Genomic DNA, 19,701 nt, shown 5'->3' on the forward strand with positions numbered 1-19,701 from the left:
ACTGATGAGCCTCACTTTATCTTGATATGGGTTCATGACTAGTGGGCCACTAGTCCTATTTTAAAGCTGCACCCTGTTTGGTGCATCAAGTCATACCAGCCATTTTTTCATGTTTTAGCTGATTAACTACCAATCACATATACTTTACATTACTGTTGACCAGTTTGCATAATTTCTTTACATTTGTAGGGATGTGTAGGATTTGCAGAGTTCCCCCCCCAAAAAATCCTAACATCTGAAGCAAAAGAAACGTATATAAAATGCACACAGTTTGTAGCTTATGGGGTAAAACATACAGAACCACTGGTATGGTATTACTAAGTCAGCTCAAACGTTTCTTATTTATTGAACCTGCAAAACAGGTGACTTGATTTCATCTACTGATTAATGTAGGCACTGGTATGAAAATGGATGAGATATGAGCATAAACCAATAGCTCCTTTTTCTTTCCCTTATACTTTCTGCCACTATACCATGCCAGGAGGGAGCCCACTATAGTTTCAATATTTTTGCAGAATGGCATATTGTTTGGAAAATACTGATTTGTTCAGTCAGCATTTGTAATATCTAACATATATTTTACAAAGTTGCTGACAGCTCACAGTTTGAGAAACCAACAAAGGCTTTGCATCCTTGTTTGCAGAAGAAGAAATGATACATTAGGCTTGGAATATTACTTGGTTTCAAAAATCTCATGTGACACATGAAGCACTGTGTTATATTTCAATCCATGTGAAATTAAATTGCAAAATGTTGAGCATGGACTTAAATAAGAATACAATTAACTATATACTGTATCTCTACTGTATGACTACACAGGGATCATGTGTTAACTAATATATCAGCATCATATCATAACATATCAGCATCACAGCTGTAGCTGTAAGAACAAATTGGTTCTGCCAAGGGGATGAGGTCATGTTTATCTGTCTCAAATTGTTTTCCAAAATTGTTTTTAAGTGATTCACATCATGTTGAAAAGTTGAATTAACAAGATGCAGCACCTCACCCCCCGGCATATGTTGATTTTGGAATATAGAAATGCTACTTTTATCAAATCAAACAAATTAATACAAAAACTATATGATATATTGTGTTATAGCAGAAGACCAACACTTACTTGCTCATGATGTTGCTTTTCTACCTGTGTGGTATTGCTGTGATAAACATATTAACAGCATACCAATAACAAAGCATCTATAGCCTAAAAAGACACAAACTGCATTCTTTTCTACACGGATCGAAGCTCACAGTATGTGTTAAATGTTTAATCACAGCATTATCACACACATACAAAAACAACTCCATGTTAAAGTTGCAATCCTTTAATTTGTCATCAAAAATCCTTTACTGAGCTGGTAATGCAATGACTATAAAAATCTTTAATGACAGCCAAGTCATCAAAATACTACAGACAATCTGAAGCTGACATGGCTCTGCAAAAATCTCAAGCTCAGTTTAAAGCTGAAAGCCACATAGCCACAACAGTTCTTAATGGCATATTAATGAATGAAGGCAAACGTGGCCTTTATATAGATCAACAGAGTTTATCAAACACTGTGGTGGCCATATGGAAGGTGGTCCAATTTTCTGTTGAATAATGCTATTTGTTTACTGTCATAAAATAAAAGGTTAAAAAAATATAAGGATTGTACCTTTAAGTGTTTCCATTGATAAGACCTATTAGAGGGATATATCCAGGTTCCACACACTGCAGCACCCACATGACACATGGAACAAGAATCCGGAGTGATTAATATCAGCATTAATAAACATGCACAGGAAAAGTGTTAGCAGTATTATCATATAACAAAAACACATTTTAGAAAAATCATGTTCGACAAATACTATCAGTAAAACAATTTCGTTCCTAAGTATAAAAACACAGAATGATCAACATTTTAACCAATGCATAGCAGTTTTATCCATCTGTCATCCACCTTGGCATTCAGGTAGTGCTTGTCAATGAAGTAAAGAATCAAATTCTCTCAACATCACATGCATTAGCAGTGGTGGGCCTAAAAGTCGAGCATAACTACCCTAACAGACCTGAAGTATGTGACAGAACTTGCATGTGACTGTCAGAGAAATGGTTACTTTATTCAGTGATTTGCACTCACATTGCTTCATGAGAGCTGTGAAATAAAACCAGGATAAAATATCAAAGCATATGAAATTTCGAAAATGATGTGAATGTCGATCTTTACAATTTCCTAGTTTTGCATTTTCACCATTTCCCTTCAACCTTGGTCTCAGTAATATATTTTTTAAGTATCTTAAGTTAGATTTTATATATTTGTTTTTTTTCCAGTAGCTGCTGTAATCAGATTAATGTAATCTCTTTAAATGTAATCCAATTACGTCGCCCACACTGCCTGCCACATGCTCACCAGTAGAGATAGTAGAAGAAGGAGAGGACGAAGAAGGATAGCTTGCACCAGGCCTCCTTCAGGCAGAACTTGAGCGTGTCGCCGTTCATCACGGATGCTGGGTCGTAGAGCAACTCCTTAGTGTCCGTTGGGGAATGGAAGTACCTACCACAGAGGGCAAAGACCACACCACGGGTAGTTGACCCGTTCCAGACCCAGGGGGGCAAGGGGGAGGGAGGGAGGCGGGGGAGATGATGGGAGGAAATGGGGAAGGAGATAGTATGGAAAAAGATGGCATGATGAGTTACGGGGACACCATCATGCAGCAGACGTGGGTGAAATAGTAGTTGAATATGTTTGTGGGAAATTGACCATTCAATGAACCCCTTCCCTGAGCAGTGATGGTAACCTTGTCAAGCTATGAACATCTCAACAGATTGAAGCAGGGCATAAACCTTTCTATATCCTTTCCCAAACCAAAAACACAAGAGCAAAAGTGTAAGGAATTGATTAAATGATAGCATGCTAACTAGCTTACAGCTTTTAACCTGCCATTACTTTCAGAGATAAAGGGAATATCCTTAGCTAGTGTAGGGCAACAGGTTACGTTAGAAAAAGCTCTGTCCAGGACTACTACTACAATACTACACCTAGTGTGTAGTATAGTATTTCACCTCAATGAAAGATGGGATGCTACATATCAGAGTTTTGGTTCATGTTAACTGCTCTGTCCTGCTCTTGGAATTTGGGGAAAGTTACACTCCAAGAACCACCAGCCAAAGCAGATAGCATTACATTTGCCAAACTCTTCACCTTCAAAGCCTTCTCTCTTGTTTAAATGAAATATATAGCTTGAAAATATGACCATTGGCAATACCACTCAGTTATCTTTTATCTTTTTGTAGCATACTGTTCTGTCCTACTTGCGCAAGCGAGCTACCCTGCAAGAATTCTGATCCGGGTTACCATGTGTCGTACATGGATCATCAACTGGTGAGAATGCTAACTTTTTAAATAGAATTGATAGCTTTTAGCATTACATCATGTATGTGGCCATCAAATGTATATTTAATTACACAATAACAGATTTTTAGCCACTTGCTTAGCTGCTTTTCAAGCAACTCATTGACTGAATTTTAATGAGCTAGCTAGAGGTGATTAAATATGCCAGCAACAGTTGTTATTTCAGCCAGAAGAATTAACAGTAGCCATCTAAAAATAAGATAGACTGCTTTTGTCTTTGGCCTGTTGTTGTTACCTGCTTTATATGCAATGAATGTAAAGCTAGACAGGCATAGCAGCAGTACCTACTGTGGGCCTTAGCGAAGGGTCAGTTGGGGAAATACTCCAATAAGGAGTTACTTGCTGGATTTATCTTGTGGTGTTGAATGCTAAAGTTCCCAACAAGATAAACAAAGTATGATATTTGAATGGATATTCAAATATATTTTGCCCAGGTCTGTAATGCGGTTCTAAAGGTATCAGGGCTGGGGTTTATTATACGTCTCTAAATCCAGTCAGTGTGGTAAATTAATTACAACTCCAATTGCTATGTATAACAATAAGTCAAACAATGACTTTCAGTTCAACTTTGTAATGAATTTTCAATGAATGATTTTGCACCTGTTTCAAAATATAGCCATTTATCACCCTGCTGACTGATTTAAAGGCTGAAGAGAAAATCCACCCTACAATAGAATCTACATGTGTTAGTGCTTTGCTTTTAGCATAATAAATATTTGTATACACAAACAGCTGTTTCTCACAAAGCTGTGTAAAATGAAGATGTGCAATGTCACCACAACAGAAAACCTGGAGGTGATCAATAGCAGAACGGGTTTGGGGAATTTAAGATGTTTCCTGGAGCTTCTACATTCCAGTGAGACTTACTTCAGCAGGCTGTTCATATTATGAAATAGAAAATATGTCATACAGAAAATGAGTACTTAAGGACTATGAGGAAACATCAGGAGGGAATTGTCACTGCTAACTGTTGCTTTGAGACAGGGCTGTTTATGCACTGAGTTTACACTTATCTCACTCAGTTCTTTTATAGGGTGGAATTTGTCTTTTAATGGACCCCAGAGCTGATACAAATGATCTGGTTTCTGTAACAATGGATTACTGCATATCAATGTAATATGTTGAACAGACCAGTTGCATTAAGATAGCTAGCTTCTGGTTTCTTTTCAGTCATTTGCTCCCATCAGAAAGGAATTCACTCAATCAGACATTCAAATTATGTTTTGCAGGGTATGATGGGTAAAACCAGGAGGCTACTGTCCTTATACATGTGGTCTGTTCTGTCATAACTCAAACTAATTGATGGTTTATGCATGTCCATACTGTATGTTAAACCATGTACATTTGGTTAATGATGACTATGAAGTTTGACTTTCATCAATTCTAATGTACATTCAGTAATGTTTCTGTCAATAGATGACTCATGCATGTATGAAATATTCAATAATGCACTTGAAAATAAATGCATCTTGATGTATTTTGAGTGTGACATGGAGGTTTTGTAATGAGTCACTGAATATGTAATTCCCATGTATTTCTACAAAAGATACATGCACAATTGACTGATGATGAGGTAAACAAGGTTAGCTAATAGTTAACAAACTATTACATACAATTAGCTGATAAAAATGTCATTAATAATAACATTGACACCATTTTTTTCCACAAAGAAAAAGACAAGACAAGTAGACAGTAACAGTCATTTCAAGTGCACTTACAGAGAGTCAAATTAAAAATGACTGAGATCAGTATTTCTCAGTGTGGACAAAGCAGCTCATCTTTCAGACTAAGCTAACAAACTCATACACGCAAACACACATTGAGAGGGATTCAGCTGGCAATCAAAGCAGTTTAAATAACTGCAGCGCTACACAGCCAACTTCAGTTGGAATAGCCCTGTACACCCACATAGTCATATATTGTGAGAGCTTTTTATCTGACAAAAACTTTTCTTTTTAAAAATAAACAAGGAAATTCCTCCTAAGACTGGTCCAATCAGTTACATATTCCCTCCATATTCAACATCAGACCTGTGTTGCAGCATTTATGGTCTTACAACTCTTAGCACAGGTGGTGACTATTTTTCTTTCCTCTCTGAAGGTCAACAGAGGCGTCAGTGTTGACCGATTAACCAAAGTGACAGCTTGTACTCTACAGGCCTAAGAGGGCCCAGGCTTTTAAAGCAACATGATTACAGTCTCTGTGGCATATTGTACTGTATCATGTAACCACAACATTCTGGGCCTGAATTAAGCTGGGGACCTTTGTCACATGACCCCCTTCTTATTTCCTATATTTTCCTTTAGTTCACCTCCTTACATAACTGTAAAAAAAAAACATAACTTCAGAAACCCTTATGACAAAACTGCTTAAATGAGTCTTTAAAGGACTATGCCAGTGTATTGTATGTTTTTTCCCATTTACTATAAATCACATGTATCACACTTTACCTGTGTCTTTATTAATTGGACCTTTCTATCTAAGGTGCAGAGATATTTCACCTCCTCAGTCACCTCCTTAACTATGACAATAGATCAAAGAATAGGTGAGGTAAGGTGCGCAATACTGGTTTCCAGTACTGCGCACCTTACTTCTGGAATGGCCTACAACACCAACTGAAATTAGTGAAACTTGCTCCTCTGAGGGACTTAACATTTTCTTTATATTTTTAATAATATTTGTGAATATTTTAATTAGCGTGTCTGTATGTGTGATGACTGCTTTGTGTGAGCTTGCGTAATTTGTTCTCAGGTATCTCTTGCAAAAAAAATCTTGATCTCTGTGAGATTTGCTGCAAAAATACACCAAGTAGCTAACATCACAGTCTTAGGATTAGACTGGAGTCTAAGGAGTCTTAGTGTTATTTCAAAGTCTGCGCTGCATTATCACACAAAATTAATTTAACATAATTTAATAAAAATGAAAACATGAAGAATGCAGACTCGATAACAGATGATGGATTACAAAACTTTCATGAATTGAATGTAAATAAATGGCCAGTTGAAAAATACATCTCTGCTAAAATGTAAAGTATACATGATTTATAGTTAAGGAGCTAAGCCATTCAAAAACACTGGTACGGTCCTTTAATGACGCTTGAACTTTTCTGACAACAAGACATCCTTCAGTACAAATTTATATTGACTCAAAATCAACTGTATTAGTAGGAATTTTGCTGACAAAGTTGTCAATCTGGCCTCTGAAAGCAGCCGCTCAGAAGCATCTGTAAACTCTGCAGAGCATCACACGGACATGCGGATACACAAGCAAAAAGCCACACAAGCATTCACTCCCGTCCATGTATGTCGCTGTGATCACATACTGTATGTATCCATGAACTCTGTGTTTATTTAGCTCCCCCATCAATGTCTCCCTGCCTCCCCCTCTCACTCTCCTCTGAATCACCTTGTCAACATTAGATCTCTCTCCTATCACTCACTCGCTTTCTCTCTCGCCTCACCGTCTAGCCTCCTGCTACTCCCTCCTTCATTTTCCACACCCCCTCCATCTCCTGCCTTAATCTCTCTCTCTCCCTTTTCCTTGTCTTCTCATCTCTCAGCTGTGCAGGAAGCTGCATCTGTACCATAGCTAGTGGGCATCTGGCACAGTCTCCACTTAATAAGACATCAAGATGTTTTTCTCTTCTCTCTCTCCTCTCCTCTCCTCTCCTCTCCTCTCCTCTCCTCTGTCTGTAACTTCAACTAACTGAGCTCAAACCAATGAGGTTGCCAGCAGAGCAGCAGCAACGGCAAAGACAAAAACAGAGAAAGAAGGAGCAGTAAGAGAAATCTGAAGATCACTGACTGGTGACCCATTTTCCAGACATTGCCTTTAAGGGGCTCCAGAAATGTTAGAACACTGATATACTTGCTTTTAACTATGAATTTGGGTGTGCATGATGGCTACCCTGTGTATCCTGTGTTGTCAGAAATGAACGCGACACATCTGCAAGATGCAATTAAACAAATAACAAACAAACACAACAATGTTGAAAAGCTTTGCATATTAAAAACACATCTATGAGCCACAATGTTGCACTGGCTAACATGTTCCTTCACTGCATGAACGCACACATTGCAGTTTATTTTGACTCAGTCCCACACACACTGTCCTGCTACAGGAAATATTCCCTAGAGCACCAAATGTGTATTAATCCGCCGCTGAAAGTAGTCCCCCTACAAATGCAGTATTTACAACTGTTTGAGTAATGTTTGTGAAAAACTACAGCTGTTTCAGGAAACTATACACTCACTGGCCAATTTATTAGGAACACCTATGCAATCTAATGTAATCCAATACAACAGCTCTGCCATAAATTCTACATTTACGAAGCTCATACATTTTCAGTTTTTGTTGACATTGTCAGAAAGGTGATAATTCCACTTTATGTTTATTATTGAGGTCATAGTGGGTGGTGGTGGTGTACTGGTACTCTGGGCTTCAAACTGGTTCCAATGCAAACCAATGGGTGGCTTCACACCTCACCATGTCCACCTTTATATACAGTTTATGCTCTAAACTCTAACTACCAACGCAAACCCATAACATTATAGACTAATTCTAGCTCTGATCTTAACTCAAATCTCAAGACCCATAAAGATAAAATTGTAGGCTTACACACACACATACACACACACACACACACACACACACACACACACAGAATGTGCTGGATTGGATATATACCTCCATGTGTTGTAGAAGAGCAGGGGGATGTTGAGGCCCACAGTCAGCCACTCCTGGGCACACAGGAACATGATGCAGAAGAGCCCATGGATGGAATATTCTGGTAGCACCAACTACAGCACAGAGAGAGATAGAGGAGAGCGGGTCAGAGAGAAGAGCATTGATTGATTATTCAGACTTTAACTACCGATAGACATCTAAAGAACTTTAATGTCAATGACCGGGGAGCCAGGCACCAACACTTCAGCTCGTTTCTTTCTCCTTCCACAGATTAACCCAATTGCTAATGATCAGTGTTGCCAAAAATAAATATTTTATTTGACATTTACTCTAATATAATAACTGCATGAATGAACTGAGACTATATTTAACTAAACTAAAGGGCAGTTGGTTAGCAGATGCCACATTATCATTTTAATGCCCACAGGTGTAATAAAATACCTCAAGCAGCATCATTAGCATTCAAATCCTTAGCCTAGCCTATATTTAGCCACTGAAATCTGTCTATGTGCATGCATTCCAAATGGCTAAATGCCCCCATCTAGATTATAGAGGGCTTAGCTTCACAATGGGCAGCACACACTGATGGCAGGGCTCCATCATTATCATAATAACTGGAGGGTTCGGCCCTCCGAATGCAGGAAGCAAGACAACCTCCTGGCAAACAGTAAGGGTGCGAATATGTGAAAGTCCTCACCACCGATCCCATCTCCCCACACGCCTCACTTTTCTTCTCCAAAAATAAAAAGTTGAGGGAAAAAGAAGCTTATACTTATACAGTTTTGTAATGATCCATAACAAAAAGTTGGAATTCTATACACTTTCAGTCAGTTTGGCTAATATAAAGCTAATTTGCCAATACTGTATGTTGTAAAAGTAGGCTTAGATTTACAGGCAGCTAAAATACACTTTAAAAGGTAATGATCTTCCCATGAGCCTATCCTTCTTATTTGAAATGTCTTGTGTTCACTACCTTTATTACTGACTTGATATGAACATAACCACATAACTGTTATCCTTGCCCATAGGTTGTGGCTTGAGTGGAATGGTTATGCCCATTTGTGCAAAGTATTTAATGGGTGGTATCTGAAGATGCTCGGATATGATCAGCGTGCAAAAAAAAGTCACATTTTAAACCTAAAATATTATATTTTTTGGCCAACTGGGAGCAGTACAATCAGCTATAACACAGCACGCTCTTTTAGCTCTGTTTTGGTCTCCATCAACTACTGAGGGAAATATCTGACTCTTTAGCTGCTAAATGCTCCACTATGTTCACTAGCTAGTTGCTAACTTTGTCAGTGTGCTGCTAGGCTGGTAGCATACAGTTAGGTTTCAGCTTTCTGATTTAATACAGCAGCCCTCTGTTGCTAGAAATGCTGCTGGAAAAGAGCAGTGAGAATGAATCAATCAATTTTTGGTTTGGAAAAACCAAAACGCTGTGCTGACAGAGACTTTAAAGCTCCATAGAGCTTTATGGGAACTGCAAACCTGGGTGATGATTCTCTTGTCACTATTAGCGACTCCTCTCACATCACACCTATGTTTCATCGTAATGGACAGTTTGTCAATATAAGAACAACAGCATATCAGTTCACAAGGGATTGTATTATCCAAGAAAAAGTGCTTCTGGTGGGTCTGTGTTCTCTGTTAAAGCTGCACAGGAATGGAACTCTATCACAGCATATAGAGACCTGTACACATACAGTTTATTCAGAGCTCATTTAAGAAATGGTTAATTAGCGGGTGGCTCTGTCAGCATTAAAGACCAACTGCACCTTGCTTCCTCAGTCTGTCTGTGCTGTGTACTTTGCTGTCTGTTGTCATCCCTCGCTTTCTTGTACTCGCCAGTCTGTCCTCATGTATTATTGTGGCTTTGCTTTTATTGTGCCAGAGTGATTGATGTATTTTATGTACTGTATGTCATTACTATGTCTGTCCTTCTGCTTTGCTTGTTTCAATTGGTGTCTAATAATGCAGCACAATACTGTCTTATTCAATCCATATTTCTGTTAACATTAATATTCCCATTTCTTTACTTTGCATGTCATGTATATGTTTCTGTGTTGCATGTCTTAATTAGTACCTCATTAATTAATTAGTACCTACTTAACATTGTGCTACATTAGACAATTTAGCACGTACGTACGTATGTATGATTTTTTTTTTTTTTTTTTTTGTTATTGCTCTGCAAGCCTTTAAATGAACTCAGTGACTTTGTGATGTGAAATCTTATATTCTTTTTTTAGGGTGACTTTGAAACATCTGTCCAGGGATTACAGATGAAAAACAGCCTCTGGGGTATCTCTGGCACATTTACAGCTATGTTTATCAATGTGCACTGTCCCGGTTAAATACACCAAGACATAAAAATAGAATTTATTCGAAAATACATATTTTACATTATTATAAATGGAAAATGATTAGTGCAGCTTTAAATCCCAGATTTATTCATAGAGGTTAGTGATGTCATTGAAGGAAAATACTTATATTAAATAATTATAACATATATATATATAATAAAATATATATGCTATTATTTTAATATGCATGCCTGGTTATGTAGGATTAATTGACTTATGCAATAGTTTGCATATTGCTGTCTGAGTGCCAGGTCATGTATTACACTTAAAACCACACTTAAAGACAATGTGAAATCACGGCTGTACTTAAGTATTTTTTGTATTTGTTTGAGTACTTAAGATGTGTTTCTTTAATTTGCTGTTTTTTGTACAGAGAATTGTTGGAAAATAGATGCAACACCACCTAGTCAAATCCTTTTCACTATGAAAATAGACTTTTATAAGAAAGGCAATATGCATTATAAAAAAAAAGAAAAACCTTTTGAGGCCCTGAAAGCAAGAAGAAAGGCAGATACAAAATCCAGATAAGAAGCTTGTCTGAGGGAAGCAGGAAGGAAACACTCTAAAAGAATATAATCATTGAAGGGATCTGCTGCGCATCATCAGGCAGAATATTTTAAGTTATGTTTCAATTGTGCAAAGCACCTATCATGTTTACTTCTATACTAGTTATACACTATTTCTTCACCAACTTTCCACTGTAGGACTCTCAGTTCATAAAGCTTTTAAATGTCTGGTTTCCAGCAGCAGAATATAGGAAGATGAGATTGATGAGTAGATAGAGGAATCAGTGTGAAAACACATCTATGTTGTTCAGGAGCTGAGCCTGAAAGCTGTAACTATTTATTATATCTCCCAAAGAACACTGTCCTCTGCTCCTGTTAACATTTCTAATTGATCAAATAGACAACAGTAGTTTTTTCAGCCTTAATTGGCCCCTTGTCATCTACAGAGGAATCATACATCAGTATCTGCACACAGAGGGGAAAGCTCAATTTCATCAAAAGAAACTAAAGGAAACGAGAGGACATATGCAATTAATTTCAGTTCTGTTCTCTCAAATGAAAAAAGGATTTTCAAAATTTTATCAAAACACACAATACGTCAGAATTAAGGTAAATCAGTTTAAAATTGAGCTAATTTAATATAATTAGGACTATTTAAATGAAGATTCATTTTGTATTCAGTGAACGATTAAATTATGCTGCGACCTAAATCAAACAATCTTTTAATGTCAAAATGTTTGTGTAAATTCTTTGTTGCTTTCCATACCTAAGCACTAGTTGCTGCTACATCCTCAGGACTGACGGTGTTGCAGATTATCACTTCAGATTAGTCTAAACACATGTATAATCTTTGGCTACCACAAGAGTTGGCAAGCAACCAATAAAGCCTGGCTTGCCACCCTGGAAGGGTCTGTTGCCAATCACATTGCTTTGCTGAAACTGCTTGCCATGCAAATCCCTGTGAACACCTGAATAACCCGAATGTCTGGAAATCTGTAGCAGCCTTTTCGCTGCGGTAGTTAATGTTATTCACAAAGAAAGCCATTTCACTACTCATGTATATTTAACAGCGTACAGGGCGACACATTCTGGACCGCCTGGCCTAGAACATTACTGTATACGCTGCCGTTAAGAGGAAGTGTTCAGGATGCATTATTCAGATGGTTACATGCCTCCTAATAACAGAAGAACACATTTTCACTGAATAGCTCTACAACAGTGGGAGAGGAGAAAACTGCTGCTAAGACAAAACCTAAATATATCCATTTGCTTTCACACATACAGCATGGAGGCTACACACACCTCACAGATACAACATGCATGCAATACATGGACAAGCACACATACACACTTTCCCCTCCCCCCACACACACACAGACAAAAAGCTCATTAAAAAACAAATAGCCACACAGAGCTTTACATTCTGCCTTTTCTGCCCCCTCTCTTGTTTAAATCCCTAATGCATGTTGTCTGACAGCGCTCAGATGAAGGTACAAACATGATCCATCACTCCGGCAGCCACGCAACACTTGAGGAGTACATAAAACTTTAGTGACAACAACACATGAATCGGTTGTGAACATGTCAAAAAACGTGATTAAAGCAGCTTTGTGTCGCCTTGTTAAAGAATGCAAAATGACTTTTAAATGATGTTGCGGGGGTTAAAAGTGAATGCATGTCTTCTATAATGTGTGTGGTTTCACTATTGCAAAGAATTGTTATGTCATGTTTTCAGCCATTATCCAGTAAGAAAAGAGCAGCAACTCAAAGCATGGAAATGAAACCCTTAAAATTACAGCCTACATTACTGTAATTTGGGAAATATACTGAAATAAAATATGTAGCTGATTATAAAATATTCAAAAACAACTTTATTTATGCAGCACATGATGAGAAGCTGGTGAGGGACATAGAAAGGCCTATTTGCACCTCAAATCCAGTGGTCTGATCACATAGTGTGCATTCAGGCCTATTGTATGAACAGCTGTGTTACAATTTGTTACATATTCATCCAAGTATAATTACATTAAACAGTGGCTTTGTTTATTGTTTACTGTCACAAACAAAGTGGGTGCATTCTTCAGTCCACCATCACAAAAACCCTGCCAGGGTCAGACCTGGCCCTGCAATCCCCCTGAGTATGATGTTTTTTTATTTAGTGGTTCAGTAGTTATGATATGTTTGTTGCTGAGACAGAATGCAAAAACACACACACAAACACACACACAAGAAATGCAAATTCTGAACAATTATTACAATGTATTGCACAGTGCTGGCAACCCTGCTGTGACTCCTTTGCATTCAGTGAACATATTCACCATACAGTAGTGAGTGAGTGTGTGTGTGTGTGTGTATTGGAGCATATGTATATGATTCCCCATGCTGATGGGCAGCAAACTATTTTCTTCCTTATATCACAGACCGTCTAGCAGATTCTCTGAAGCTGTGTGTGTGTGTTTGTGTGTGTTGACTAAGGGACCCATCTGGGACTGTGCCTGGCTGGGACTGGAGATCTGTTTCTTTGGATGCGGTGCCCAGGGGCCGCCCCTACACCCATCTGATCCAACCAGAAGCTCTGCTGCTGCAATACTGATAAGGCCTCATTCATGTGGGAAGCTATATTTTACCCAAATCACTAGAGGTATCCCATGATACACAAGCGTCACTGCACTTTGAAATACTTTGTACAGCTGCAACCATACTGTATGCTTGCAGAACTCTGTGGATGTTAGTATGTATCCATACATGTATGAATATGTGTATGTTACTGTGACTAAATTATGAAAAGAACAAGTCAAACTACGGCCTCTGAAATTACCATGAAATAAGACCTCTGTTAGGTTTCCACCACAGGAAGTTTCCCATGGGACCAAGAACCTTTTTAGGAACTCGGGAACTGAACCTGTGTTTTGATCAGAGGAACCAAATGTAGTTCCTGTAGGATCAATCCAGTCTCTTCAAACAGCATACAAATGAAATGACTTTATACTTTGGAACTGCGTGCAGTACATATGACAAAGTCCAGTTTTATGTGCAGGTGATACGCCAGTCCTTCCCATTAACTTCTGTGGAGAGCAGATGCTTCTCCAGTCTCGCATCAATACATGTAATTGCTATGTTGGTCTGCGCCCATGTCACGTGACTGTCAGATTTCTTTCATTGCAGTGAAAGCAAAAAATGACATTCCCTTTATTCTCTGTGGAAAAAGCAATATTTCAAGATAGCTTTGACATTAAAATGCATTTTGATAACATTTCTAGCGATAAATATGCATTTTATTTTCATAGTCTTCGCTCAGTGAATATATATGATGTTTGGTTTGTTAATTATTACGAAGATTTTTGCAGACTTTCTATCGTTGCTATGGTGGTTGCTATGGACGCTGAAATCGCTGAAACCACACAGTTGGATGTTGTGTAGTTATCTGAGCTGTTATGTTAGGCCTATTTGTGTTATTTTATGTAACTGTTCGATGATGTTCTTTCAATAAAAAAGTAGATTGTAGATGCCTCAGGGATGAACTGAATTTGAAATCCAGAATTTGAAGCTTTGTGATTGGCTGACCGGAGGACCATCCTGGAAGTATTTTCCTCACTATCAACATGTTAATGTTTTCTTTTGATGATATCTTTAACATTCTCAACACAAAAACACAAAAGTGTCCTTGATAACTCAACAGTACAATAGGTTAATGTTAAGGCCATCAGTTTTGATTATTAGATTTACACCAAAACAAACTAGTTGCCTTTTCTGCTTTTCCTGCCGCAGGTTATTAGCAGTAAGATACCAAGGGTGTGTGAGTGGGACCATGAAGTAATATAAAGTTATTAATAATTAATTACAAACAGATGTTGGGTGTTACACAACCACTTAGCATATACTTCTGTTGTAAAATGCAAAAAGAAAATATTTTAATCCACAGCACAATAAAGGTGTCTTTTTCATACAGATAGGATGGCCACTGCTCCTCTCCGTCCTCAGTCACCATATGCAAAACTACAAGTAGTAAAAAATGAATGTATAACATGTTCACTTAATGTTAAATGAAGACCTGAGAATCAATACACGACATTTTTCATTTGACATACAGTACATCTCTATAACCATTATATCACTGTAACATCTTCATATTGTTTTCTCTGACCAACAGCCGAAAACCCCAAAATATTAAATTCACTCACACATACTCACTGCATATAACAATATTGGATTCACGGTGGAAAGTTTAAAAAAAAAATTGATAGAAAAAAACCAGAGATATCTGTTTTATTTATTGCATTCGTCTTCCTTGTCAAAATCTGCCACCTACATAACTCACTTTGCAGCTCGACTGCAGACTGTTTGGTCAGAGAATTGGGTGTATTATGCTAGTAGCAGCTAACGTAGCCTGGAGTTGCTAGCCTCCAGCAGAGATGAGGAGCGGGCTACAGAGGTCTGGTAACCTCACTTCTTTCTAAGTCCACAACCCCAGAGTTTTTTTCATTCTCAAACTCATAGTTGTCAGCCCCAACTGATGCTGGATGAAGTGACGTTACTTGAGACAATTTCTCAGATTTCTCGCAGCTCTGGAGCCACAAAACAAGCTGAGTGTCCCGAGTCCTGACAAATATCTGTAAAACACTAAAATGTCCCTGTTTTCAACATTCACAACGACATTGTCCCAGTTTTCACCACAATTAAAATAATAATTATAATATTATACTTGTTTTCAGTGCTTACATAGACATGCTTACATATCATGTTCTGTCCCACTCATTATTATCTAACCCAATATAAAAACAATGCACCATGTGTCTGAATTCAACACTGATTTGTCTGTCTGTGTCTCAATCAATGTGTCATTGTCAAGGCTTTTGCTAGCCTTTGACGCTTGCTGCTCTTCCTGGCAGAACCTGTCAGTATGCTAACGGTTAGCTACCATGCCGAAGAGAGAGTCGCTCTTTTCTAAAGGGCTCCAGGAGGCTTACTCTGTCCTTTGTAAAGTACCCTGTGCAATGAAATGCCATGTTCTGCACACACTGCAAGAGAACATTTTCAGTCACGCATGGTGGAAACTTCTATGTATTGTGTTACAGAGATATCTACTGAAATAAGCATGCTAACTAGCTAGTCCTGGCCCATCCTGTCTCATAATAACACTCGTACAACACTCGTGATGGCGTCACAGATTTTTAAATCACAAAATATAAAATCAAATATAAAACCTCCATGAATCAAAAATTCATGATAGAAAGAGTCATAATTGACATTGTTTGCAGCTGGAAGGGTCCTGTCAACAGTTTTACAGATGTCTCTTTTACAACGGTGGTCTATGGGGAAAATACTTTTTGAGCCGCAGGGGGATTTTTCGCTGCAATACTGCGAGTGGACACTGGGAAAAATTGGCTGCAAGGCTGAGTGGCGGCACCCTACCCAACTCTAATACATCCATGATTTGCCCTCAGTCCAACATGAGAAGAAGAAGAAGTAGCGCTGCCCGAGCCTCCAGGAGCCGCGCAAAGCTTTGAAGTGTAATTTGAAATGTAATTTTCGATGTAATCAATATATCACGTTATTATATTTTAATATTTTTTCACAAGATGAAGTAACCATTTAGATTCTCAATATATGGTCAGTTTGTCCAAGTAATGCCAATTTAGAAAATAAAGCCACTGGCTGGGGAGGCAGCTGTCCACCTCAGCTGCATAATCTGATGAACTGATCTGTGCAGCTCTTTGGTAATTTACAGCTGACTCTAATGTCTCCGCACTATTTTGATTTCTTGATGACGCCATAGCACAGATTCAATGTAAACAGTAAGCTTTATGCTATATTCAGTAGGTGATAATTATGGCGTGATGTGTTTGTGGGGAAGGGTGATGGGTGGAGGGACTGTGCCTTCTGGTGATATGCTGTCCCCATTTGTTTGGATCAGGTGGCCAAATCTTATACATTGCACCTTTAAGGGACACAAAAAAAATCAAAACTTAGCCATGTCAAAAGGCACAGCAGTCAGTTGCATGCACATCATCTCCATCCCTCCCCTTTGATTTCAGTAGCAGATGATGACTGAGGACACATCTACCCTCTCTCTAACCCTAACCAGCACTTCCTCTGAAGTTACAGCTCTTGAGTGCCTGGATAGCAGCTCTGCATATGGATGATATTGTATCATGTTTCCCTCTACTGGCAAAATGTAGAAAACCTTGCCTGTAGCACTGATAGATAGATAGATAGATAGATAGATAGATAGATAATATACATATACATATACATATAATAAGTAAAAATACATATAAACACTAGAAGAGAGAAATATATATCTATAGAAAAATAAACACAACAAATAAAATAAAATGGCTCAATATAAGGATGTAAGAAAAAACCTTAGCATACACTATAAATATAATAAAATATAAACATAGGATAACATATTATATACATTGGACCGAGTGCAAAGTTTAAAAAAAAATTTTAAATTCACCATGAGCAAAGTTACTGAGAGAGCAAAACAGAGTGGAGTTTGGTTTAGACAGAAACTATAAAGCTGAGAGTTCTCTGTTAGACAGAGGTGAGGTGTTGTAGAAAGTAATTGCTTTGGACAGGGAAAATTTCCTGTATCGGTCCTTGTGACATCGAAGCTGAACCAGTCTGTTAGAGAAGGTGCTCTGCTGTCTGTCCAGTAGGTGGTGGAGAGGGTGGTCAGGATTATCCATAACGGATAGCAGTTTGATCAGTGTCCTCCTCTCCACCACAACTTCAAAGGTGTCTGGTTTTCAGCCAATCATAGAGCTGGCCTTCTTAATAATTTTATTGAGTCTGTTGGTGTCGCCGGCTCCAATGTTGCTCCCCCAGAAGACTACAGCAAAGTACAGTGCACTGGCCACAACAGACTGGTAGAACTAATGAGCCGTGCCAATGCTTATATAATTCTACACACAAATTATACGGTCAGCTTTAATACGTTAGAAATAGTGCAGCCAGTATCTGTTGGTAGAAAAGCAGAATTTTAAATGAAGAAGCCTGTGATACAGTTTCAGATTGTGAGTGAGTGATCTGCTGGGCTATCTTGCAGATGAGTCAGTCTGGGCAGGCAGTAGATAAGACTTGGTTGGTTTCAGTGGGAAAAGCTTTTTTTCCCCTGTGGACTAATAAAAAAACACTTGCATTGCCACATTGTAAATGTATAAATAAAATCATAAGAACATAACACTTTAAGCTCCCCGTCGTCATAAGTCCATGTCCCCCATTAGTCCCCTTCCCCAAAACATTTAGAAAAGTGCATATTTTTGCATAACTGCACATGCTACATTATGTTTTTTTGTCAAATCCTTTTCTGCAGTGTTCACTTCATTTACTATTCATTGATGGCCTTTTGTCCCAATGAAAAGGAAGCTAAAATGAAAGTTAAAAACAAAATTATCTTCAATGAGTCAAAGCTAAGCGACAAAGTGAAAGGACAAATGAACAAATAAATTAATAATTCTTAATGCAGGCTTATTCAACAACAATGTATTAAACATTGCATCATTCAGACTTCAAAACATTGTCCTCTGCCACCCTACGTATCTCTTCCTCAGAAGATGATTTAGCTGCTAGCATCTTGAATTTCAGTAACGTCATGTCTCTGTCGCTTAAGTAGCTAACGACCAGTTTCTGGAGAAAAAAAGTAACAGATTTATAGACTAAATTCATTTACAATCCCCCTGAAAATTAGACAAGAAGCATTGACAAAACCGCTAGGACAAACCATGAAAACATTCAGGCCAGCACATCGACTTTTTTAAAAAGGTAAGCTAACGTTAACGGCTGTGGATGTAATGCTAATGTTACTTTCAGGCAGATACATTTTGTGTTCAGGCTATCGGTAGGAATGAATGTAGGATTAATGAAGGCTGGCAACCATCTTAATCTTCCTCTGGATGTTTACTAAAGGAATATTCCTGCTATTTGACATTTTAGCTGCTTGTCTCATGCTAAACCCAGACAGTGATCAATATTTTAGTGAATAGTGATCAGTCCATCCCACCTGTATTTTCACCCCCCGTCACTCTCCAGAAAGAAATGTCTTGGCTTATTCTTTCACATTTTTCCCTCTCATTACCCCTGTACTGAGGCAAACAGCTCCCAGACCTCTTGCCGCAAATCAGCATCCAACATGGTAAATGAGAGCTCCTACCCACGCTCCTTTCAAAGCCCAAGTGGAACATGACAGGGCCACCTCGACTTGGCCTCAACCTCTCCAGGTCCAATTAGTGAGGCCACCCGCTATGGTGTGTGCTCACTCACAGCTAAAAAGAGGCTGCAGAGCTTTTCAAATGTGACTTTTCAGGCAGTCACGTTCTAAGGGATGCGAGGTAAGGTCACAAGGTCAAAGAACAACACTCACAACTAATGAGGGAAATAAACAAATAGAAAATGAAAGAGATGAGAACGAGAGAGAGGAGTGATGTGGTCTGTTGCATGTGTAGCCGAGCAAGCCTTCATTTCCCCACTCCTCATCTAGCCCCGGTCATGCTAACTCTTTGTTTGTCACCCACCTTGTTGTGCAGCTTGTAGAGAGGCAGCAGGTATGAAAGCACAGATCCTAACAGTGGAGGGTGTCATGTGAACTTTGATACATAAATTTACTCATTGGCTGAACTCTCTGACTTTGATTTGGATGACTGGCGCTTCTGAAATCGGGGCCCAAACCTCCACGATAGGTATAGGTGGAAATAAGCTGCAGAGTCTGATGTCCCTGTCTGAAGCTGACTTCAATCACCATATTCATTT

The 19,701-nt window shown here is 38.5% G+C and overlaps 1 protein-coding gene across 3 annotated transcripts in view; it reads right to left on the minus strand.

Annotated features, from left to right (window-relative positions):
- Positions 1 to 19,701, minus strand: part of cnih3 (cornichon family AMPA receptor auxiliary protein 3) — a 91,013-nt gene that overhangs the window by 11,264 nt on the left and 60,048 nt on the right. Inside the window, exons 4-6 of one of the 3 annotated variants that reach the window (XR_006398304.1) lie at positions 8,079 to 8,191; positions 2,391 to 2,534; positions 1,656 to 1,711 (exon numbers count right to left, since the gene is read on the minus strand). Coding sequence is in view for 2 of the 3 variants with exons in the window: in XM_044330040.1 (XP_044185975.1) it covers positions 1,684 to 1,711; positions 2,391 to 2,534; positions 8,079 to 8,191 (285 nt within the window). In the remaining variant the exon portion in view is untranslated. Of the gene's footprint in view, positions 1 to 1,195; positions 1,712 to 2,390; positions 2,535 to 8,078; positions 8,192 to 19,701 lie in introns of those variants that run through there. The other 2 variants (XM_044330040.1, XM_044330039.1) reach the window with 2 other exon arrangements.

Source organism: Thunnus albacares, chromosome 16 (genome assembly GCF_914725855.1).
Source record: "Thunnus albacares chromosome 16, fThuAlb1.1, whole genome shotgun sequence".
NCBI lineage: Eukaryota > Metazoa > Chordata > Actinopteri > Scombriformes > Scombridae > Thunnus > Thunnus albacares.